At 34.2% G+C, this 26,443-nt stretch overlaps 1 protein-coding gene across 1 annotated transcript; it reads left to right on the top strand.

The window, feature by feature from the left end:
* Positions 1-996: 996 nt before the first annotated feature.
* LOC148602227 (uncharacterized) lies at positions 997-4,680 on the top strand. Its single transcript, XM_088553256.1, has one exon. The coding sequence runs from the start codon at positions 997-999 to the stop codon at positions 4,678-4,680; it is 3,684 nt and encodes a 1,227-aa protein (XP_088409382.1).
* The last annotated feature ends 21,763 nt before the right edge of the window (positions 4,681-26,443 follow it).

Here is a 26,443-nt window from a genome sequence, read left to right on the forward strand (position 1 = left end):
CCAATGCTTTCATCAAAAAAGCATTAGGATGGTCCGACATTACATCAGGCGATTCAAAGGGGCTAGATGAATTCTCTCTATTCTTGATAGAATGTTTAAACGCAATTGAAAGTATAGATGCTATCAGAATCCTAGAGTACTCAGAAAACATTAAGTCGTTAATGAAAAAACTTCCACTATATTTACATGATCGTTGGAGAACCGTTGTGTCGAATATCAGAGACAAGAAACAACAAGTGAAATTTTCAAACTTTGTGGAATTTGTGAAAACTGAGGCTAAGAAACTGAATGATCCTGTTTATGGAAAACCTGCTATGACGAACTCAAACTCACAACACTCGAAGTTTTCTAAATCTAAGGCAACGAAAATGAAAGAGGCAACATATGTCAAGAGTAGTTTTGCTACTGAGATAAAACAGGAAACACAAAAACAGGTCAATGATCAGAAATGTTCATATTGTGAAAGAAATCATAGTCTTGAAAACTGTAGAGGAATATTGAAGCTCAGCATCAAAGACCGTTATGAACACTTAAAAGCAAACGCTCATTGTTTTGGTTGTCTGAGAATAGGACACAGAACAGCGAATTGTAGAAATAGACTTACGTGTAAAATTTGTCAAAGAAGACACCCAACCATACTTCATGATAGTGAAAGACAACAACAAGAAAGTAAAAATACGTCTACAGGATCAACACAAACCGATCGATTGACTGAAAACTGGAATCCGATTATTAGTACCACCCATACAGGGGCCGGTGAGTCATCTTGTGCAATGGCAATAATACCAGTAAAGGTCAAACTTCGAGATAAACCTGCCGTAATTGAAACGTACGCATTCTTCGACACTGGAAGTAGTGTTTCTTTCTGTACTGAAAATTTGCTTACACGTCTCGGTGGAAATGGTAAAAAAAATGAACTTGAAAGTAAACACCATGGGAGAGCCTTTCAACATGAAAACGTACGCCGTATCCGGAATGCAAGGCATGGACTTTGATATGGAGAACATTGTCAATCTTCCAAAGGTCTACACCAAAGATAAGATACCCGTCTCAAGTACACATATTCCTAGAGAAGATGAAATTTCAAAATGGAGTCATTTGTCGCACATTAAATGGCAGTCACCGGATTGTGAAGTAGGTCTGATGATTGGAAATAACGTTCCGGATGCATATATGCCATTAGACTTGGCTACAGGTTGCAGTGGATCACCTCACGCTACTAGAACTAGATTAGGATGGATCATTTGGAATGTAATCAGAGACTTTGACGAAACAGAACAGGTTGTGAATCGAGCGCAGTTGATGTCTATTGAAGCTATTGATGAAGACAATTTGAGACTTGAACAATTATTAAGAAATTCTTTGAACTATGATTTCCCGGAAAGAATCATCGATGATAAATTGGAAAATTCTGTCGAAGATAAGAAGTTCTTAGAATTAGTGAACAGGTCACTCAACTACAAGAATGGTCACTACGAGATAGGTTTACCATTTCGAGATCCATATATGACTCTTCCAAATAATGCATATCAGGGAAAGCAACGTTTGAAAGGACTGAAAACAAAGTTTGCCACAAATCCGAAATTCAAAGAAGATTATATCGAGTTCATGAATAAGCTCATTGAGAAAGGTTATATGGAAATCGTCCCACTAGAAGATTTGGACAGAAATGATGGCCGAGTTTGGTATCTGCCTCATCACGGAGTATATCACGCGCAGAAAAATAAGATCCGTGTAGTCTTTGACTGCTCAGCAACCTATATGGGCATTTCGTTGAATTCACAGTTACTCCAAGGCCCAAACCTGACGAACAATTTACTTGGCGTTCTTTTACGATTCAGAGAGGAACATGTGGCTATTCTAGGAGATATTGAAGCAATGTTCCATCAGGTTAGAGTTCCTGTGATAGATAGAGATTGTCTTAGATTCTTTTGGTGGCCGAATGGCAATGTAGTTGAAAATCCCGTTGAGTACAGAATGACCGTCCATCTGTTTGGGGCAACGTCCTCGCCAACATGTTGTAACTTTGCGTTGAAACAGACTGTTGAAGATTATGCACACAGATATCATCCGTCTGTATCGACAATTATGACAAACAGTATGTATGTCGATGACTGTCTTGCATCTGTGGAATCCGAGGGCAAAGCAATCGATGTTATTAGAGATGTGACTTCTATGTGCAAAAATGGTGGGTTTAAAATGACTAAATGGATCAGTAATATGCCGTCCGTTATAGACTCGATACCTGAAGATGATCGAGGTAAAGATGTTCAGCATTGGAACCTTGATGATGACTTACCTGTAGAACGAGCTCTCGGTGTACAATGGAACAAGGAAACTGACTGTTTTGAATTCAAAGTTAAATGTAAGGACAAACCAACGACTAGACGGAATGTTCTATCGATTACAAGTTCAATCTACGACCCTATGGGAATAATATCATCATTTGTGCTCACAGCGAAATCTATTTTACAACGATTGTGTACGAAGGGTTACAGTTGGGATCAAGAGCTCACTGGAGCCGAGCTTAAACAATGGACTGATTGGCTAGCTCAACTTAGCGAACTAGAAAATATACAACTACCGAGATGTTACAAATCCACAGATATAACAGAGATCGAATCTTGTTTCTCCGATGCTAGTGAAACAGGGTATGGAATGGTTTTCTATATTAGACTTGTTGACAATGCGAATAGAATCAATTGTGCATTTGTACTTGGAAAATCTAGAGTTAATCCCCTCAAGAAAATTACGATACCGCGACTTGAGCTCGCCGCCGCTGCGAAGGCTGTCAGGTTAAATAAAGTTATTGTTGATGAATTGAATTACACGATCGACAAAATTCTATTCTGGACAGACAGTATGTCCGTTTTGCGTTATATTCACAATCTGAAATCACGATTTCACACTTTCGTTGCTAACAGACTAGAAGTTATTCAGGAAGTAACAAAACCCGAGCAATGGAAATATGTCAACACGAAAGTCAACCCAGCGGACACTGCGTCTAGGGGAATGAAAGCCTCACACTTTCAGACAAACACGGCATGGCTAAATGGTCCGGATTTTCTTTGGAAAACAGAATGTGAGTGGCCAAAACAAGAGATAGATATTTCAATTCCCGATTCCGTTTGCGAAATAAAGGAAACAGTTAATACACTTATAACGGAACCGAATTATGACGTACTTGACAAATTGATGACTCGATATTCAGATTGGATGAAACTAAAGCGAGTAGTGTGTAGAATTTTGATATTCTTCGATCTTCTGAAAGGACGATGTGACAAAGCGAAAACTGAAACGAAACGAAACCTGATCATGACGGATATAATTAAACGATCAGAGAAATGTATTATCCGATATATCCAGAAACAACATTTCGCCGATGAAATAGATTCTCTATCTAGTGATTCGAAGAAAACTTTAAAGAAAACATCAAAACTATCCAAACTGGATCCGTATATAGATTATGACGGCATATTGAGAGTAGGTGGTAGATTAGACCGAGCGGAAATACCTTACGATATGAAACATCCGATTATACTGCCAAAGAATTCGAATATTTCGATGTTGATTATCAATGACATTCATCGTGCGATAGGACATCTTGGCAGAAATTCGATTCTATCAGAACTTAGAAAACGATACTGGATAATCGGTGCAAGTTCACTTACAAAAAGAATGTTATCGAAGTGCGTCACGTGCAGGAGATATCAAGGACCATTACTCGAACAAAAGATGGCTGATCTGCCAGCAGAGAGACTTCAACCGGATAAACCTGCGTTTTCTATGGTTGGCGTTGATTTCTTCGGACCGTTCTACATCAAGCAACGTCGGAGTACTGTTAAAAGGTATGGAATGATATTCACTTGTATGTCTGTACGTGCAGTACATCTGGAAATAGTACATTCAATGGACACGGATTCATGTGTCAATGCAATAAGACGTTTTATTGCCCGGAGAGGTGTACCCGAACTTATCCGATCTGACAACGGAACGAATCTGATAGGTGCAGAACGAGAAATGCGAGAGGAAATTCTTAGATGGAACATTGACAAGATTGAAAGTTTCATGACTCAAAATTGTATAAGATGGGAATTCAATCCACCATCGGCTTCCCATTTCGGAGGAATTTGGGAGCGGCTACTTCGATCAGTGAGAAAGATCCTGTATTCAGTAATCAAAGAACAGAACATCAGACTAGACGATGAAGGACTTATGACATTTATGTACGAAGTTGAATCAATACTAAACAACCGCCCACTTACCGACATATCCGACAGTGGGAACGTCATCAATGTTCTCACGCCAAATCATCTGCTCTTATTACGCCCAGGAGAATATTTTCCTCCTGGAACATTCTGTAAAACAGACAGTTACGTACGAAGACGTTGGAGACAAATACAATACTTGACTGATTTATTTTGGAGAAGGTGGACATCAGAATACATACCATCCCTACAGAAAAGGCAAAAGTGGATTAATGAGAAAAGAAATGTCGAAATAGGCGATGTTGTAATAATACAAGACAATTGTCCGAGAAACTATTGGAACTTAGGTCGAATAATCGAAGTGTTCAAAAACAATGACGGATTCGTACGTTCAGCGAAAGTGAAGACAGCTACGACGACATTAACTAGACCAATTGCGAAACTGTGTATGTTGGTAGAGAATGACCAATAGAACAGTATAAAGACTATTGAATGTTTATGCACCAGAAACGTTTTGATTTCTGACTTTGATTAAGAGTTTATTTTTTTTTGGTTTTAATTGTCTTTTTCACTTTGGCTCGTATTAATAATTTTGATAATTGTGTTTTATGACCACAATTAAGGGGCCGGAATGTTGAGACCAAAGTGTTTGATTTTGGTGATTGATTGATTTCACACAATTTGCATAGAATTATATGTTACATTGGTTTATGTCCCTTTAAAAAAGCTTACTCTTAAATGAAAACAATGAAGGTCACATATCTATTTCGATGAAGAGTTATCAGAATGATCACTTTTGAGGGTTTATTGAGTCTACCAATACGGTATGTACATTTATGTTTCTTGAAAACCCATTTGATATGTGTATTTTATATATGCATAATGTTTTTGATATATTGTTCTAGATATTGACTTGTGGCTATATTTATCCGAGGTGTCCTTTTCCATGTAAATGTTTAAATGTCCAGAGACAATAACAACACCAAACTTATATTTTGTCATTCCCCACAAATAATACATATTTATTTCTAAAGTTACTCTCTCTTAAACGGGTCACGTTCGATTTTTCCATTTTTCACTGTCCACAAAGTGGTACTCGATATTTCCACTTTTCCCACTATGTATCTAGTACGAATCGGATTTTGTATTTTTGCAATACTATTTATGTGAATTGTAACATTTGTATTTTTGTGAAAGTATTTTGACAAATGCTTATGAATGTTATTCTTTCATATTTTGTATTTAATCGTTCTCATATTGATACTGAATAAACTTGAATGAGACGAATTAGTTTATGACTTCAAGCCCACCATTATAAGCACTACAAACTAAACAGAGGTGAGTTTTAGAATTGAACATTATTTTTTAATTTTCAAAAATTTGAATCAAATTAGTCTTGCTTTTAAGTAGTAATATATATTCAGTTAGGTCAATTCTGAAAATTAGGTTACATTTTGTTGAAATAAAGCTGTTTTGAAGAAATTTTAAGTGTTTTTTTTTTTTTTTTTTTTTTTTTTTTTTTTTTTTCATAAAAAGTACATTTTTGCAATAATTGATGTGTAGAAGTTAAAGTTAAATAAGATAGTGATTATTGTTATAAAATCCTGTACCCATGGTACTAAATATTATTGATTTTTTTTTCCAAAATTAACAGCCAAATTCTATGTTTTATAAAATATCAGGCACTTAGAAACTAGCACAGGATGAGAGCATGCCTGGAGGTGTAAAAAAAGGCTAAAAATGAGAAAACCTATTTCTATTCATTTTCTCGCAATTTCAGTTCTTTAAGTTCGTGCAAAAATTGTTCGTAGAAAATTAGCCAGCTGATGCTGAGGAGAGAACTTAATACGGCAGGGGACTTAAACGGTCAGGATATCATTCTTCAATTAAAATATACCTGTTTACCATTACATATATTACATCTGTCTGTGTATAAATGCTTAACTACATTTATACAATATTTCCACCGAATTTCAACTTTTAATTTTAAGTTTTGCAAACTGGTCTACTTGGTGTGCGAAACAATGCGCCTGCATGTAACTGTTTAGTGCACCCATAAGTATTAGCTGGCGTCTTCACGCTATTTAACTGTGTTTTTGTCATACAAGACCAACCTTTAAAAAAATATCCTCTTTTTGAATGAAGACAAACGAAAAGCAAAAAAACGAAACATTTTATAGCAGAGATCCCTGTACTTATATATTACAAGTGCACTATAAAAAAGTACCGATATTTGTTCTTCTCCGTTTCCTTACAGACAGTAAGGAAGAAATCGTGAATGAAGAAACGTTTACCTGTAATGGACCGAGTGATATAACACCGATTGCAGATGACACCATCAAATGTCGACTGACGAATGGAACAAATCTATTTCAAGTTGATTCAGGAGACAGGTAACATTTTAAATCACAATGTCGAAACACATCTTAACTATGCTCTATTAAATATTGTTTGTAATTGAAAGCGTTTTGTTCTTTAATTGTGGTTGCGAAGATCTACCGGTATAAACATAGGCCAACAAAGCTAAAATATAGTCTTTCTAGAAGTAACCGTTTACTTTATAACGAGCGGCCCGAAGCGGTGTGAGCTCTACGGTTATTACATGTACTTTCTAAATTTCCCTTAAGATTCCCCAATTTACTAACGAAAAAAAAAGTCATGTCCCGGAAGTGACTGTCCTTACGGAGAAAATTCATCATTTCCTTCAATAAAACAAATAGAAAAATATAGGTTAAGATTATGTTTCAGTGAAAATAAATTCATCTTTTCTGGTAGTTTTCAAGTCTTTTTCTATTTTTTTACTTATTTAAAGAAGTGAATGTTGTATTTTTAAAAAACTTTGGGAAACTCGTGGATGTGTACGTACGTGTATCTCCGCTGTTCCATTTTGTTGTTGTGAAGAACCTAACCCGCTTTAGAAAAAAAATGTAACTCCGATTGAATTATCAAAATCGAAGAATTTGCAGCTGTCGTTTGCATTTTGCTTACGTCATATGATATGTGTAAAATATTCCCACCATCCGTGGAGAACTGTAATATTACCGGTATCTGTACAGATTGATCTGACAGGCCAAAACTGAAATGGATATTGCTAAGGATGCCTTAAAGGGATCAAAAATGTACAGTATTGGGAAGTGCTATAGTTATTGACCATTTTGAGAGTGACGGGAAAGGGGGTATGGGGTTGGAATTTTTGGGAACAAAATGTTCGTTATTCATTTATCAAAAAATATTTTCAAATAGAAATACTGATTTTGCTTGCTGCTTAAATATAAATAAAAAGATTGCACTTGTAAAGTAAAAATTTCATCCGACTTGACCCCCCTCTATATAATGTTTAATTACTTATTTTTTACGAGCCTCGCACAGATGGTACACGCATGGTAAAGCTCACGGTGCTCGCTGATTTAGGTAATGGCTATCCCATATTATTTGATACAGAAAATTCTATGTCATTAACTCCTATAATTCAAACAATACGTAAATGCAATTAAATTTTGTGCATTCATAAGTCTTGGTTTTGATATTAGTCTGAAACATGGTTATGTCGATACAAGATTAAAGTCATCACTACAGTTTCATGGTCGCCACCATGAACTCATGGAACGTTATGATGTATCCATATGCACAAGGAGAACCGATTTGTTCACGTTTCGTAGCTTATTTATTCTCTCTTGTATGACCCGGACGTGGCATTTAATGAGTAACGCGGGAAAAATTAAGGCACTTCAGGTGTATTTTCTACCACATAAAATAACTATACTCGACGTCACATACTGCACATTTTCGATTTGAAGCTCTATTTTTTAAACGGTCGGGACTTACCGCTAGAGCTGTCTCTCTTTTATTTAATCTGAAGATAGTTCGCATATATGCATACGTGATAGTTCCAACGAGTCGTTTATTGGCTTAAATCGTGCGTAACAAATCCTATACTAATATCCGCCATGTTGGTTTCTACGGGACGATTTGTTTACAAACGATGTTCGTAAGTTCCCGTCGAACTCCGGTGACAATCGTCTGCTTGATCAACTTCTCGGTGTTGTACGATGTTTGCGTAGAATAAATCCGAAATATCCGAATTAGCGCCGAAATGCATTCTGGGTTCTTCGGTTTTTGGACAAACCATTTAAACGTAAACAACATCTCCTAGCAACCCGTCAACATGGCCGACTTTTGACAATGTAAATATTGGGACCGAGAATTAAAATATCACCGGAATTTAACGATTCAATGTTTTGGGAGAAGCCGTTTAGCTAAACGAATGAGCAAGTCATTTAAGACAATTTAAGCGACGATAGGTGTCAATAAAGTCGTAGAAAATATTTTTATTCAAATTTCAACAGTATCTTATTTATGTGATGCCGAGTATAAGTCACAAAGTGCTACAATGTCATCAGCAATGTTTACGACAACGTCTGCAGACGGTTACAATTTTCCGTTTAACAGACACTTTTCGGAAATGCTATCTAGATATATTGGAAGAAAAAAGAAAATAAATAAAATGTTTCAATCATCACTTCAGTTTTGAGCTTATATATTCTTTAGAAGTTTGCTTATTTCACATTTCTTACGATTCTAGCTTCCTTTCCATATATAGAAAACGGCGTTGTTTACAAGCTTGAACATCTCAAGGCACCCCCTTTTTAGTAAAATTATGTACTCAGTGTTTCATTTGTATGTGAATATTACCCACATGATTATAATAGTCTACACATTTACAACATTAGAATATCCATAAAATTATGAACACAGGCGTGTAAATGCAATAAAATGCATCTCCTAAACAACTCATATATCAGTGCTATATATAGATCAACGAAATGCGCAGCATTATGCACACTTGTATTTCAAACTTAAAGCATTCACTGTGATACATTGTATAAGGTACGAATGTACACGGTTATAATAAAGCACATAAGTGAAAGAAACATCGGATATCTTAATCGAATAACCCTCTGTGTCACTTAATCCTGAATCTAAAAATACCCAGCAAACAATCCGACGTTGGGAGGACATTGTCTCAACGTAATACGTTACGTCGTCGCAACGTTATATTACTATGTTATCTCAACGTAATTTTGTAGACTCCAGGTGTCAGTTTCACAAAAAGTCGTGAGTGTAAAATTGATCGTAAGTAATGACGTCATAAACTAAAATAGCATTGTGACGTCATGATTTACGATCAATTTCACAATGCTATTTTAGTTTATAACGTCATTACTTACGATCAATTTTACACTTACGTGAAACTGACACCAGAACACGATCATCCACACAACGTCGTCACAACGTTACATTGTTAATGAAGCTGTCTCAACGTCATAAAATGACGAACATAATTCTGGTTCATTTTTGTTTGTTTTGCATCTATTATTTGATTGGTATACAGAAAAAAATAGACAGAGAATAAGATCATGAATACTAAATATTTTATTTGTGTTGATGTACAACAGTTTCCCCAATCAAACAAGTCAAGCAAGTATGATGTCAACAGTTTATCATAATTCATGTTTACGTAAAGTGGATGAATCGTGTTCATGTGCAGCACTTGGTTTCAGCATCCATCACTTTTAAAATTGTTTCTTCTAAGTCTTCTTCCCATTTCTGAAGTTGAAATAAATTGTTATAAGTAGATTTATTTTTATATTTAAAAATATTCTTTGACATAAATGAACATATATAAATATCATACTATTATACTATGACTGGGCATTTCTTCAACAGATGTATTTGACTCAGATTTTAGTAAGACACAACGGTATTTTCAAAAAAATAAATTTTTGATTTTGAAAATTTTAAGATCACAATAATACAATGTAACTTGCATGTAGCAGAAATTTTGGTCATCAAAATAGGATAGAAAAAAGTTACCTAATATGTCGGAAAACAAACAACCTCAGTATGAAACTAAATAGAGAGAAAGAAATCCTACTGATAACTAATTTACTTCACATGTATATTATGACCATGCAGATGAAAAGATGAAGTGCATTATCGTTATTCCTTAAATCACTTATATAAATACTGCTACATTGGTTTGTCGTAATATTATAAAGATTATAGGATAGGTTTTATGGTTGAATGCCGTTTATAAAATGGGGAACTTTTGAGAGTTATATAGGCACATCATAAGAGTAGAGAGTAAACCCCCTGGTTATTTGAATTGTTAGCGTGTTTGTAATAGTATGTGTAATATATACTCACACGTGCTAAAACATGGTTAGCCTCTTTGAAGTGTTACCGATTCTTTCTTTCTTTAGACTGTAAGTTCCCTTTAGTCTGTAATATAATGGAGGACAAAGATCAATTCAGTAATTTAATTTCCTGTAGTAATTCCCCTTTAAATTGTCTTCATTAAATGACCTATGCTACACATCGTACTTGTTTACAAATGAGTCCCCCTTGTCCGTGAATAACAACGGTTTGATAAAATAAATAAAATTATTTACACAATACGTGATATCTAATATATACTCTATTAATATGTACACTATAATAACTTGCATATCTCCAATGAATCAAATAAATCTGTTCTATAATCGAATTTGTCTTCTCATTCCTCACGATCAGCATTTGTTTACATCTTCAAATTTGAACAGAGCGGGACGTAGAAAAGCGCATGTGCAGGGCGAGTTGAAATAGGATGTAAATTTTGAAACTGTCGAAAAAATATGGTTTATTACGTTTAAGCAATATTCTGCACCACACAAACTGTTTTATATTACTTTGCAATCATGTTGATAAATTATGCATTTTTTTTATTTTTAATACATTTTTTTAAACTAGTTTAAGTCGAATTTTAATATCTAAAAGAGATATTTTGAATTGCAGTAAATGAGCCATTTCTTTCTCCAAAACTATTTTTATAATGATTTTAATATGCAAATGGAAAAGTTAGGTATTACATGTAAAGTACGTTATCACAAATAAATAAAATGTTACGTTGTGAATAGACTGGTTTCCGATCGCAATATTCAGTATATTACACATATACAAATATAACGACCGGTACGGACTTGACGTAACCTTGAACTTGTTTACAGCGCTCTTCGAAATCGGAGGTATTTCTATACCGAACGTCAGTTGGCGGACGCTCCTTCACCCGATATTAACAAATTAAACCACATCCCATAGACAAAAAAAATAAGGTCATTAATCTTAAACTCATTTTTTTCTAAAGCCTGCGACACGACATAACAATTAGAAGGCACGGTAATGAATTAGTGATTAAGCCACGTGGATTAAGCTATGCAAATCTCGATATGGTATATTTTAGCATTTCTGCCGTCTGGCATGATCTGGATTTGTGCATATGAATCAGAATTAGAATGTTATTAGTATAAATATTGAAACAACTGGATTGTCACCTTAAAACATATATGCAATTTAACAATACAAATTACAATATTTAAAGTACATGTGCACATAAATTTATTTACTGCATTTAAGTTTTCTGAAAGTCCATAGAAATCTTGGTTTGGAAGGTTGAGTCGGGTGCCGTTATTATACATATAATGTATAACAAGGACACAATTAAGGTCCTTTATTTACTACCCTTATTTCTTGTCTTTCAGGGGCGTAGCTAGGCCCGTTTTAGTTGTACGCAAAATAACGGCGAGGGGTCTTGGGGGGGGGGGGGTCGCTCAAGGCCCCCAGTAAGTCCGGCAAGGCAAAGCTCTGAGGGAAACTCCTGAATTTTAACGATTTTGGAGCCAGTTTTCAGAGCCTATACTACGTTCATGGTATGCATATGTGATAAATAACCTTTATTTCATCTTTAAAATGTGTGTTTTTATTTTTGTTACTTTTTCCGAAAGTACACAACTGCGTATTTGCGTATAGGCAGCTACGCCCCTGCGTTTTTCTGTAAAAATTGAAGCTAAACTGTAATATTATAACAGTATCTAATAAAATAATTTCTAATATTTGTCTCTCGATAATGGAAAGACTAGCGTATAGTTTAAACGTTACACGTGTTGTCATTGATCAGGTAAGGCAATTTTGAATAGGAAACTCCAAGAATCGGAATTTCATGTAATTACGGAAGCGTACTGGGGACTTTTCATGGGTGATTCCATATCCTTGCTTTTGTAAATCAGCAAGCATCCGTACAGTGTCCTAGCTTAAGGGCTTATTTTATGTCTTAATTTTGTATCTCAGTGCACATTTTTAGTCATTGATCGCAGAGTAGGAAACTCACCAATCTGATTAAAATCAGCTGTTAGGATACGCTACAGTGCCTTACGCTCCCTACTTAAGGGAGCGTATCTTAACAGCTAATTTTAATCAGTTTGGGAAACTCACTCAAATTCTAGCCGGTCCTGAATACAATTTTTCAACATATTTACTATATGGCTATATAAATTTTTGCTAAAATTAGCCAGCCCTGCCAAAAAAATTGCCCGTAACAGGCTGGTGGGCAGGCTACTATTTCTAGCTGTTGATCGTTGTTGGTATGCTTCAACATTTCAAAATAACGTTGAAAAAAATCAAACTTTAGCGAAATTGAACGAATCATTAGACATACTAGAAACTTTTGATATTAACAGTAGAGCTGTACCGAGTAGTGTTTAATGTACTGTAAGCATTTAGTGCCAAATACGAAATATTTAGAGTACCTAGTATCATTTTTTTTTAAGATTCAGGGTACGGTACTGAATGTCCTCAAAAACAGGCAAAGTACCGAGTATTGAAAGGGGGTTACACTCTCATATGTATGTACATATGTTTTATAATAGGATACATACACAATAAAACAAGACCAATCGAAAGCTTTTGCTTATCGTTGAAAACTGGAAAAATTCCATGAAAATAGAAGACTCCGGCCTGTGGCTCAAGACAATAAAAATATTTTATGCAACAATGGGTCAAGATAGGTTGAAAGGTCTAGCACTAATGCATGTACATTACGATATACATTAAGATATGGACAGAATAATGGCACTTTTGCCAGTTGCATCCAAGGAACTCGAATCGCTCGTTGTATTAACACAGGGACTTTATATATGTAGTACATAAAATAATGGAAGTAAAATATCTGGACATTATACTCCCTGATTAGCATTTGTTAATATATACAGGAGCTTATGATTTATTTAATGGTGACACCATTGATTAAATCCTGGATCCGCCCCAGTAGATACTGTTATTTTTTTCTACCAAGGTCACTGTCACCGATAGATAAGACTAATGGCAATGCGAATCTGTCTGTCCGTCTGTGTGTCACGCTTAGGTTTATCTACTATGTGACATTTGTGACTCAAAACGTATTACCCCGGTAAGACAATAATACATATGTTTAACGTAACCATTTTCAGCAGTACATGCTATAATTAGGACATCACACATTAAAATTTGTAACCCACTTTGTATTTTTTTTAACTTGCTCAGTGTTTATAAACAAGTGTGCTGACAATTAAATTATGATGGTGATACAGTTGCAGACATGAACTCTTATTTTCTTTCCAAAACAGTCCATAGTGTTAATAAATACTTATATATTACTAAATAAAATCAAAGTGATTTTTTTTTGTGGATAGGTACATCGTAGTCTACCAAGGTCACGTTTTCTAAATTTTTAGGTTTTCGGAGGGTTCCCTCAATCCACTCTTTAGACAGTGACTTTTGAATGCTAGTTTTACCAAACAAAAGGTATCTCAATAAGTACTACTGCATATGTTTTAGTAAGTCCATTTTCAAAATATATCGTTTATCCCAAAATGAGAAACTAATTTTGAAACTACATTGGTAGTTTTTTTTATAACCGTATAGGTATGCGTTCGTCCTTAGAAGAGACCCCATTTTGCCGCCGATATTCAAATAACACTATCCACACAGAATTTGTTCTGATATTAGTTATATTTTTAAATTGTGAATTATATTTAACCATTAGGCATGATTTTTCCCAAACTGGCACGTTTAAAGTAACAAATAGGATTTCGTCGTCCAAGTTGCGAAGTCTGGCTACAAAAATGTGATGTTTTCTTATAATACATGTACATTTGCAGCATCATAAAATGTTATAAGTTAAAAAAAAACATCTTTCATCTACAGTGTTTATGATTTTAAAAGAAAGGAAACAAATTTCAACTTTGAAAAAGTCAAGGCTACCTTTACATATTAGGTGTATAAAACGTCAAAATTTTAGACCTTTACTTCATCAAGTCCATGTACTACTGACATAAATCAAATAATTGTAAACATGGGAGTTTTAAAAAAATGTAGTATTTGATATATTAGTGTTTGATTAAAAAAAAAAGTAACTGCATGTACACATTTGAAAAAAGCAGATAAGTTTTTGGAGAAATGTGAGTGTTTGACCTTTGACCCAATTTTCGTCGTTCCCTAACTATGATGGATAGTGACGACATCGATATTCCGATGGGTCATCGTCTGCTCTATCCAACAATAAATGATATTGTTGTGGGTCATACTATTAGGGCTAATTGACGAGAATCTATACCCTGTTACAATACTATAAAGACACTACAGTGATTTATTTTTCTACTTTTCTATATAAAATCAAACTTTAACAAGATGATGATGGCGACAGGGAATGGGAATCCTCCAATTCTGCTTAAGAGACACGAACATATGGATAAGACATAGTTTTTTTTTTAAAGTACATGTACATGTAAACAAGGGTATATTGTAATTATTTTAATTTCTTATTGATTACTTATTATTTTTTTCTATTTTATTTCAAGTTGTTTTAATGATTATAAACAACTAATGATTGCTACTTTGGCGTCACAACTGCATGCACACTATGATCTCTCAGACAAACTTGAGACATCTTACAAATTATTTTCTTTATAAAGAAGTTCACAATAATTAAAAAAAAAGATTTTTAAATATTTTTTTTTTAGTTTGATATGTACAAATTATTGTTTACATGTATTAAACTATTTCCACATTAGTTCTTAACATTTGTTTCAATATGCTGTCACATAACTGAATTTTCATCTAAAGTATGCATGAATTATAATTTGCAAATAACAGGTTAGATTTTATCCCAGGTCAGACTTAAACTGACATCTTCCTAAATGTTGGGTGCACTACATTGTACTACTGGGAATTGATACCTCTAATATGCTGAAAGTAAAAAAAACCTAAAGGAACTCTCATTTGATTTTTATGAGGGGGTGGAATTGGGCCAGGATCAAAATTGTTGTTTTTATTCAACAACAAAACATTTCGGTGCTAAGCACCAAAGAAAGAAAGCAGGACCTACATTTTATCAAAATAAAAAGACAGGACAGAAAATAAGATCCAAGGTAACAATTTTCTGGGCAGCACACCAGTACCCTTTTACTTATTGAGTTACCCCCCTCCCCCTCATTATGAGTAGTTGTCATAATTTTCAAAATCTGTAAATGTTATATTTTTATTAAAGAAGGGAATGTTGCTTACATGTACGTGTAGAATTCTGAGCATAGTAGAATTTGGGCTTTTAATATAGTTTCAGGGACATGCATGTGATATTTGCATTATTGAAATTAAATATCACAATGTATGATAATCATGACTAAAACGTTTCTTGACAGGTAATACGGATCTCATGTACTTGGCGATCGCAATACTGGTATACCATTATTGTGTACAATACTGGTATAAAAAATTGTTCCAGTATTGTATACCAGTATTGTACCAGTATTGTGATTTAAAAAAATCACAATATTTTATTTGTACATGTATATCTATAGTATTGTAGTACATGTAAATATTGCCATGAGTATTGTAAAAATATACTCAAGTACTGTTTTGTAATTACTTTCTGCACAGTATTAACTTTTATTGATTTAGTAATGTTAACTTTGATATGAAAGACTGCAAAAACTGTTGTATGATATTTATTTCGTACATGGTAGAAGAATATTGAGCACTATTTTAATGAAAGCACAAATCAAAATATTGTGATAAAATTACATATTAAGGTGGTGATACACAGCTACTGTCATTAGAGTGAGTCTTAAATCGTCAATGGTCTTAGTCTTAAGTGGACTTTGTTCTTGTAGTAATTTGACTAGGTCTTCATATTCTTTCCAAGTAGGTGTTTTTCCCCAGGGACATGCAAACCTAAGCGATCGGTGGATGGACATCGCTGTACTTTTTGAAAAAACAAAATCACAATACTGGAACAAGTTTTTTATACCAGTATTGTGCACAATACTGGTATACCAGCATTGCCGTCGCCAATTACATGAGATCCGGTAATGCTTTATATTGTGACTTTAGCTTGCGACATCAAAATATTGAAAAATAGAGTTTTTTTCTTATGAAATACAAGAAATATTTCCACTTTTAGTAACTAAAACTGGCTCGTTCTCAACAGGGTCGTTAGGGGTGCGAGATTCGAGGCCGTGCACATTTATCATTTGTAGCAAAAAATATCCAAATTATCACTCAAATCAAAGTAAACACTTGAAAGCAAAAGTGTGCAGTTATTTTCTGACACATGTCTCAAGAATTTAGAACATTTGTTAACCTGAAGCGGCATTCCATCCACTTACTTCGGGTCCATTTTGAACATTGAAAATAACCCCGTACCGGGACCTCGTGAGAGTGTATTGCTAGTAGCTAATACCTGGAACGTAGTCCCGGGAACCAGGATACGTTGTGAATTGGTAATACTTTTACGTTGCCAATACGTCATAACATATTACGTTGTTAATTTGTTTAACTTTACGTGAAGTGGACGTAATCATAATATGTTGTCACAACGTTATAAGATTACGTTGTAGAATTACGTCCACATAACGTTGTGACGACGTATTTTCACGATATTACTTAGACCATTTGAGCGTTTGTAAACAAAAGAGAAACGAAAGTTGGACACGTACTATGTCGGTTTTTCATCTCGCCCGACCTGTTCCACTCAACCGAATTTCTTGTGTCATACATCAATCGAACAGGAATGAAATAAGGAATCTATCCGTATCTGGCAAACAGTCGTGAGGGATAGTGAAACAAAATAATCTTTCGCCGACTTTGACAGATTAACAAATTTCATCGCACAACATGTTTCTGATGTGATTTTCTTGACTAATCGGACGATTCATTTTTTTTCCAGCAATATTCATGGCAAATACATCAATACAAATTATCTTGCCAAATTTTAACAAATTTGGTTGCGATTAACAGGTCGGGCAAAATTATTTTATAGTTGAGTTGAAAGATGTCAGGAAATGATCATGTGATTCAAAAGAGAAAATCCAAATAGATCGAAAGTAGAATAATCGGGTATTTTCACATCTGCTTTATCAAACAAACCTCATAGAAAATGTTGAATAGCAATTTTAGTAATTTTAAAATAGTTTTACTGTAGAATGCGATTTTAAAGATTTTTTTCAATAAATTTTACTTAAGACGGCCTTAACCGTCCTGTGAACTCGGTGGTTGCTGTGAGATAAGTAGCGGTCTCTTACCGGTTCACCAGGCCCAAAGTCCCTGTTTTTGTTAAGATTTGGTTACTCATTTACTTTTCTCTTTTTTTTTTAAGTTCTTTGTTATGTGTGTCTATTTTCTAGTCTTTATCTTTGGAAGATATTCTTTTGATTACCACCGTTCGAATCCTGGTTCCTTTAATTATTTTCTCTGGCTATTTTAATTATTTTAGGTACGTTCTGACATACACAGTGAAAAACGGCGGATACAGAGAATTGATTAACACCAACTATAATAACCTATATAAAACAGAGACTTATCAAGGTATCACATCCCAGACCAAAATGGAGTTTAAATTTGACAGGGATGTTCCGGTTCATTGCAGTGAAAGTAATTCTTGCGTCGGCGAACAACCACCGTTCAATCTAGATAAGGACATCACGAAGGTACTGCGATGATGTATCGATTACAGTGGTCAATCAACATTTTATAACCTCACTTGTAAAGAGGGATGAATAGTGATAGTTATGTCCGTCCTTCTTTCTGTCCGTTGTTACACAGTAAAGCATATACTTTATTATTTATGAATATTTGAACTTCGATGAGCATCTCTTATCCATTACTTCCCTACTACGCTGAAAGGAATTTAATAAAACTTTTACAAAATCTTTATTACATATTCCCATTTTACATCATTCTCTAATTTTAGTTTTTGATCCAAACTGATTATGGGATTTCACATAACAAATCACGGTTATTTATGATTATGGGGTCATGGGTGTACCCCAAATCTTCCCCGTTACTTCTTCGACATACCTGAAAAAAATAAAATGACTGAACCTTTCACTTAATCTTTTTATATATATTTTACCGGTGTGCACCATCTTTCTTTAGATTTAATTCAAATCAGTTTGGTGATTAAAATCTGTATGATATAAAATGTGGGCGTATTGAGCATTGTTCATAGTTTTTATAGATATTAATGTGTTTCCATTCATACATGCACCCGGTCTTAGCTAAAGAATTTAGTTTACTACCGGAAGTAAATAATATAATATCAGAAATCAACATTTAAACACAAGTTCCTGAGTTGTGTAGTTTATCGATTGTGCAAATCAACCTGTACATTTTTTTTTGCGATTTTTTTCCCTGATGTAAATTATGATTTCAATCTACAGTATCAATTATTCATTCTTACTCATTGAATTTTCGTTGTCTCTCATGACTTCATCTACAAACATCTTTATTTTTACTGTTTTGTGTTATCATTAGAATTTCGTTTATCCGAAACTAGAAAGGTACATTATTTCTTTGATAATAAGACATTTTTTGAAAGAATAATCAAAGGAACCAAGGTTATAGCGGAATATAATCTAGGGACAAAGACCAGACATGGAAAACAGACATACAGAACAAAGAACATAAAGTAACTAAAATCAGACATACAAAGTAACAAAAGCAAATGAGCAACTCCACTAACATCTGGGAGAATGGACCATATGCACCGGTAGAAATCATTTATTTGAATTGGCTGTTTATTGTACAAGAATAATATTACCACTCTGAATTCTCCCTTATAAATGTTTTTCACTAAAAAAAATGAAGAGATATGCATACCTTTAATCATATATTACATATTTGGAATGGGGACGAATGGTACCACGTTTATACGATTCGGCACATGAATTAAAATATCAGGCAGTTATCGGGGTATTTCTTAATGGTGAATATTTTATTGAATTGAACAACAACTAGGTTTTGTAACCAAAAATTAATTATCCTGTAGATGGATAGTTTCTGTTCCTGTATCGATTTCACCTAAAAGATCAGTGAAACATGTTGATAAAAAGTAACTTTAAATCAGAAAAAAAATGTGGCTTGACCAGGTTATATTTATATATAACTCAACAGATCACTTTAGACAGGTTTTTGTTATGCGTTGATGTTTGCTGTTCAGCAATATCGAAACTTACCTTGAACATTGAAAAATGTACGTTTATTTATTTATTTCTGAACTACATTATCTCCAAACAATTTCAACGATGACCATGAGTTATTCAATTTTAGGAACCCCTAAAACCAAGCTCGTTTGGTTGGAAAGATTCTTTGTCAGGCATTGTTCGGTATTCATTTGAAGTATGGAAGATGGAGTATAGTCTTGATTATAATGTTTTAAGAGAGCCTGATATCAGGAAAAACACCAATCCAGTTCCTGAATTTATAACCAGCCAAGACGCAGGAAACACGACGCGTCCCGTTTTTGAACCAAAAGTCCCTGGTACCTACTCCACTATCTTAGAGGTTGTTGATTCGGCAAATAACTCCAGATATGCTAGAAGGATCGCTATCTATGATAAGACATCACAAGTCACAATAAGATCCGAATTTCCACTGTACGTCATTTCCGCTAATAATGAGTCAAACTATGAATGGCAAACCACACCTAATTCCGGAAGTAATCCAAGCGCTACAATCACATTAGAAGTATCCTGGAAAGATCATTTCATCAATCAAATACATGAAGATGGGCACTTTTTAGCGAGGGTACAACACTTTGAACCGAGACTCAGTGATGATATCGAAAGAATAGACTATAAGAAAATTGATCCAGATTTCGATGATAATGAGGGAAGTAGAACAACAAAAGCAATTCCAAACGTCAACTCTATCGTTAAGTTTGAGTTTAATTATGGCACGGTATCGTCTATTGTTTCACCTAGAGGATGGGAACAAATCCCTTTGCAAAAGCAAAGCAAAACAAAATCACTAAGTGGAGAAACTATAAATGACGGAGATTCCCGTAAGATATGGGTTAGAGCTCATGATATTATGGGTAATATAAATACCGACTCAATTGTCATAAGCTTTGATAACACTCCGCCCCTTGTTTACGATACGACGAATGCCGTAGAGAAGAATGTTGATAACGGAAAGTATCCCTTTTCTAGCAGGTTAGTCATGATTATGAATTCATTTTTAAGTGGTGAAATATACGAATCAGTATAGTTGTTTTAATATTGCTCGTCATACTTGTACTATGTTTTGCCATGTTCATTTCTTTCATCTCTTTCATAGAATACAAAGCACATTTTTTTCCAAACCATATTCCATAAAAACAGGGAGTCATATATTTTTGTACAGTTACAACAACGAAACAGCTATACAAGTAAGAGTTTCCACATTTAGCTTTGTAATACTACACATTACATGTACACGTATGAGAAGGTTCACACTATATTTGATACAAAGCAGTGAAAAACGAAGAAGACGTGTGAAGTTAATATTATGATGAAAGTCCTTATCTATGTATTATTAGTGGATTCTCTTATTGATTTAGGGTAAAGGTTAGTGCTGAAGACAGACATAGTGGTATTAGTAAAGTCTCCTTCTAATTTATTGTAAGTGATACTGGGGAGATCAAATCACAACATGACTTCATGATACATCCAAAATCACCAGTAAGTAATAGTATAGTTAAGTCATTGTTAAGTAATGGTACAGCCGTCATAACCAGTACGGGGTATAGTAAAATCATTGTTATGTAATGGTACAGCCGTCATAACCAGTACGGGGTATAGTAAAATCATTGTTATGTAATGGTACAGCCGTCATTACCAGTACGGGGTATAGTAAAATCATTGTTAAGTAATGGTACAGCCGTCATAACCAGTACGGGGTATAGTAAAATCATTGTTATGTAATGGTACAGCCGTCATAACCAGTACGGGGTACAGTAAAATCATTGTTAAGTAATGGTACAGCCGTCATAACCAGTACGGGGTATAGTAAAATCATTGTTAAGTAATGATACAGCCGTCATTACCAGTACGGGGTATAGTAAAACCATTGTTATGTAATGATACAGCCGTCATTACCAGTACGGGGTATAGTAAAATCAGTGTTAAGTAATGATACAGCCGTCATTACCAGTACGGGGTACAGTAAAATCATTGTTAAGTAATGGTACAGCCGTCATAACCAGTACGGGGTACAGTAAAATCATTGTTAAGTAATGGTACATCCGTCATAACCAGTACGGGGTATAGTAAAATCAATGTAAGTAATGATACAGCCGTCATTAGCAGTACTGGGTACAGTAAAATCATTTGTAAATAATCATACAGCCGCCATAAACAGAAAAGGGTATGGTAAAATTATTGGAAAGTAATGATACAGTCGTCATTACTAGTAAGCTGTTTCATGAAAGTATTGGTAGGTAGTGAAACAGCCGTCATAACCAGCAAGTAATGATAGAGTCACAAATTTACCAGTAAGTTATCCTGTGGTCACAGAATTATTAGCAAGCAACTAGTATAGGGTATAGTTAAATCATTGGTAAGTAATGATACATTTTAATTTCAATTCTATAATGTATATGTTTCTGTCCTAATCCTTGGTAAGCAATCACATTAATGATAGTGTTATGGAATTGCTAATAAATTATTATAGCGTTAGTAAATTTCCAGTAGGTAAGTATTACAATTCGTTATCATAATGTTACTAAAATATCAATACGTAAATGTAACGTTATAGAACAGTCAGTACAGATAGAGTTTCAGTAAAAATAATGGCGTCATGGAAATATCAGAATGTAAAGATAGAGTTTAATTATCAGTATTTATAATATACAATTCAGTCGCTATCACCAGTATGTTTGGTATTTGAAATTTGTTTTAATATTCTTGATTTATTTGTACACTCCCTGAATCAATCAACGCTCCCAATCACACCGAACACGGTGCACGGAACACGGTTTACACTACACGATAAATAGAATGAACACGGTTTACAGTACAAAGTACACCGAACGCACGCGGTACACGGGATGGACATGGTACACGGGAAGCCCAGCTTCGAATTTGATTAGTTGAATATCTTTCACAAAATACTGTGGATGCTTGTCTGTTATTTTATTTAATTAAAAATAGAAGTTCAATGAACGGTACTTACACTTTAACCTTCTCCATATTCTTTAAACGATTTATAGGGAGGATCCAGTCGAAGAGGGTCTTTCAGGCTCTTATTTGCTCATGTTTGCCCTGCCCAAATGTACAAAATTTGCTACAAAAAAGGTGTGTTTCAACCAACGAAAAACCCCTGAATCCGCCACTGATTTACTCACAACATAAAATCTCAAGGCGTGTACCAACGGTGCATGCATTAATATGACACAGTCTGCAGTATTTCATCTATAATTTATTGTAATTTTGAATTATCACCTACTTTTGAGGCTAAATATTTCTGTAAATGTACATATTAAACAAGTGAATCACGTAACAAATACAGGTGTTAATCAAACAAGATGCTATATTTACTTCGTATACCGGAATTACATCCGTTGAACACGATTGGGATTATTACATGTGCATGATGTAGTTGCTACTCATAGTAGCAACCTTTTCTATCTTTACGGGGACAAAATACATGTAATAGTGCAGAGGACGGCTAAGGATTGTTCTAATTTTAATGGGCCTAGATGGTATACGACTATATTATAAATGAACCTTAATGGAAAGATAAATTAATGTAGTTTTTGAATATCATTCTTTTCTAACCGAAAAGTGGTAAAAATTTCCGCTCTTTTACATTAATTAGAGGAGGCGTCAAAGATCAATCGACCCAAATACACTTTGATAAGTAATTTAAATGAAATCGTTCATTGCAGGTTTCGAAAAAACAAGTAACATGTAGAGATCACATGCATAGAATTTCAAAACTGTAAAAAGAAGTCTTTCCCACAAAAGTTGAATTGTATGCAATTAAATGCATTTTCAATGATTAAGAGATGATAAGACACCCTAGCAAAATTATTATGTATATCTTTATATTTTGTTCTGAATAACAAATAAAATAAACACGTTCTCGATTCAATTTGCAACACGAGCTTTGCAAAATAAGTTAGCCGTTGCATAAACTATAATCAGAACTACTCGGCCATTTCCGCTACATTGAAAACAACCTCGGATGCAGAAAAGAGAGTTTCTTTAAAAAAATGCCCGAACTGTATTCATACGCGAGTCGATGTAGTTCTATCCACCAGGTGGCGCTACAAAATTTGAATAGATATCACTAGAAATACAGAACAATAACTTTGTCGAGAATTTTGGCGCGAAGCGTGGAGCTAAGAAAAAAGTAATGGTAAAAATTTAAACCAGTACAACTATAATTTTAGAATAAGATCGGTCGAATTCCGGACAGATACTTCAGCCTAGTGGCTCCGAGGTTTTTTCTTCTGTGTAAATAGAAAGACGGAGGAGTTCGGTTTAATTAAAACTAGTATTTTTACTAAAATTGTACAACGCAGAATCGTTTCCGGACAATTTGTCTAGTTTGCGGGTGGTTTTATTAACAGAGACACATATAAAGTATCGCACCAATCTTACGTTTTGGCTAGAAGACTAACGATTTTGAGATATATTTTTGTACATACAAAAATCATACATATTTTTTTGCATTTGTCTTTATATGCTTGGACTTCAAATACAAGTTAAAGATTTAACTATGAATCAAGGATTCTTTAACAAAAAAAAAATACGACTCAAGAGTTCATAACTAGGCTGGATTTCGTAATAAATTTGGCAATACATAATTTGTGAACTTTGAACTTTGCATGGAAGCATGTGCAAACATGTAGATGTATGTTGTCACAGTATTTATGTCTGATGATTTTAACTGTGCGCCAGGCTGATGGTTGTAATGCAATATCCTCTGCAGGGGCAGATCCGTACTTTGAAAAGGAAAGGTGTCAGCCGGGGTTCCTCAGAAAAAGTGGGTGTTTTAGGACATCATTTACTATTTTTGGGTCAATGAAAATGACAAATTTTCCAATAAAAATGGGGTGCCATTCCCATGCACCCCCTCTGGATCCGCCGGATAAAAAAACAAACTCGATTCCTTGTAAAAATTCCATCGCAAAAATCTGTCGTTAAGGAAGTTCAGACGCATTAGATCTTCTAAGCATTTTTTTACCTCTCAAAAAGACTAGTTTTAGTAGCCGTATGAATAGGACACAATGGTAACATAGTTGTTATAGAATATTATTTCGAAGGAAACATCATTGTTCTGGGTAGGAACGGATCAAGAAGATTTGAAAAGAGAGGGGCTCTGATCAAGACGTATTTAAACAGGGGATATAATTTATCATTTGCTATAAACTTACTTTTTACGGCGTAAACATACATGTTTCAGAGCGGTTGTAGTTAGTGGTGTGTGCATTGAATTGATTGATATAAGAAAGTATCGTTACTTCTGTTGTCATATTGACATGAGAGAAAAAAGTTGTTTTGAACATTTACAAAGTCATAATTTCAATTTTCGGGCAGTCAATCACGTCTGTCTGTTTCGGATAAAGAATGAATACATGGAATAATTAAGCCACTTTATCCTTCACTACTCGAATTCTGATTTGTTTTAAACTAAATACTACCAAAAATTAAACTGAATCTGGGATTATCACACATGTGAAAGCATCTGCGTAAGCCAAGGGTTACGGTCCTGTCCCCTCCCTTCACGCAACGGGAGGGCAGATCTGTAATCCTTGTCTAGCAAAGATTCTGTAAAAAGCTATGAACATGTAAATGTAACTTTTGGAAACTTTTGATCGGTCTTTATGATAGTAAAGGTCGATTTTATTTGAAATAATCTACTTACAATAAATCTTTATAACGTACTTTTTCACGTCAAAAACTGAATTACTTTTAAACAGTACCGGAGTTTCCCTCCATCATTTAAATCCTGAATGACATCGTACCAATTTCCTCAAAACGGACATTGTTGAGCGGTCAATTATTGAATAAGAGAAATAGTATGTCAAACTATTATCTATATGCCTAAAAACGCACTTGAAATATTGATCCTGTAAAGAAAAGTTTCTTTGGATAATATTCATGCTTTTCTGTTTTACCAACAATTCGGACAGAATATGTTGTCCGGGAATTGATTTCCTATTTTATAATTTTAGTATAATTAGTTGTTAAAATATGTGAGTATTTGTAACTTCAAATTCATTTTGCACAGCTCATGCTGCAGATCGAATCGAAAATGTTGTGTTTATTTTATTTGTAACAATTATTCAGTACATATATCTAGATATACATTGTAATATTCTACGATGTCTTATTATCTCTTAATCATTGAAAATGCAGTAAAGTTCAACCATTTTTAGAGGCAATTTTGTTCTGTGATTAAATAGTCAACTTTTGTTGGAAAAGTTCTGTTTTCACATTTTTGAAATTCTATACATACGATCTTTCCATGTAACTTGCGTTTCGATACCTACAATAAACGATTTCACTTAATATTATCAAAGTGTATTAGGGTCGATTGATTTTTGACCCCTCCTCTAATTAATGCAAAATAGCAGAAAAAAATTACCGTTTTTGACTTTTATAAGTACGATTTTCAAAAAATACATTGATTCATCTTTCCATTGACAAATGATATAGCCGTGTACCTTATAGGCCGCCATTAAACTCCAAAACTAAACCACTTTTAATAACTGTCCGCAGGGCTATAAGTGATGTAAGGTATATTTGTCCCCTCGTGTAACTAACATTGTCTATCCCAAGATGATATGTATTACAAGTAATATACTCAGTCAGAATCAGAGCCACAACAAAAAAAAACACATTAATATCAAATAATAGCAGTACAAAATTTATATATCAAGGCATGTTCTTCTAAGACAGAAGAGTTACTAGTAAATTTACCTATTTTCTCCACACGTTATTAATAGACAAATTTTCTTGTGTTGACAGCCAGAAAAATAAACTGAAAGTTCATCTAATTTATTAAGTTCTGACAAGTACTAAAAATATACTGAAAGAGTTCCTTCCTCAAATTATTAT

Source organism: Perna viridis, chromosome 11, assembly GCF_037379345.1.
Source record: "Perna viridis isolate PV_CMFRI_1.1 ecotype Kerala chromosome 11, ASM3737934v1, whole genome shotgun sequence".
In the NCBI taxonomy this organism is placed as follows: domain Eukaryota; kingdom Metazoa; phylum Mollusca; class Bivalvia; order Mytilida; family Mytilidae; genus Perna; species Perna viridis.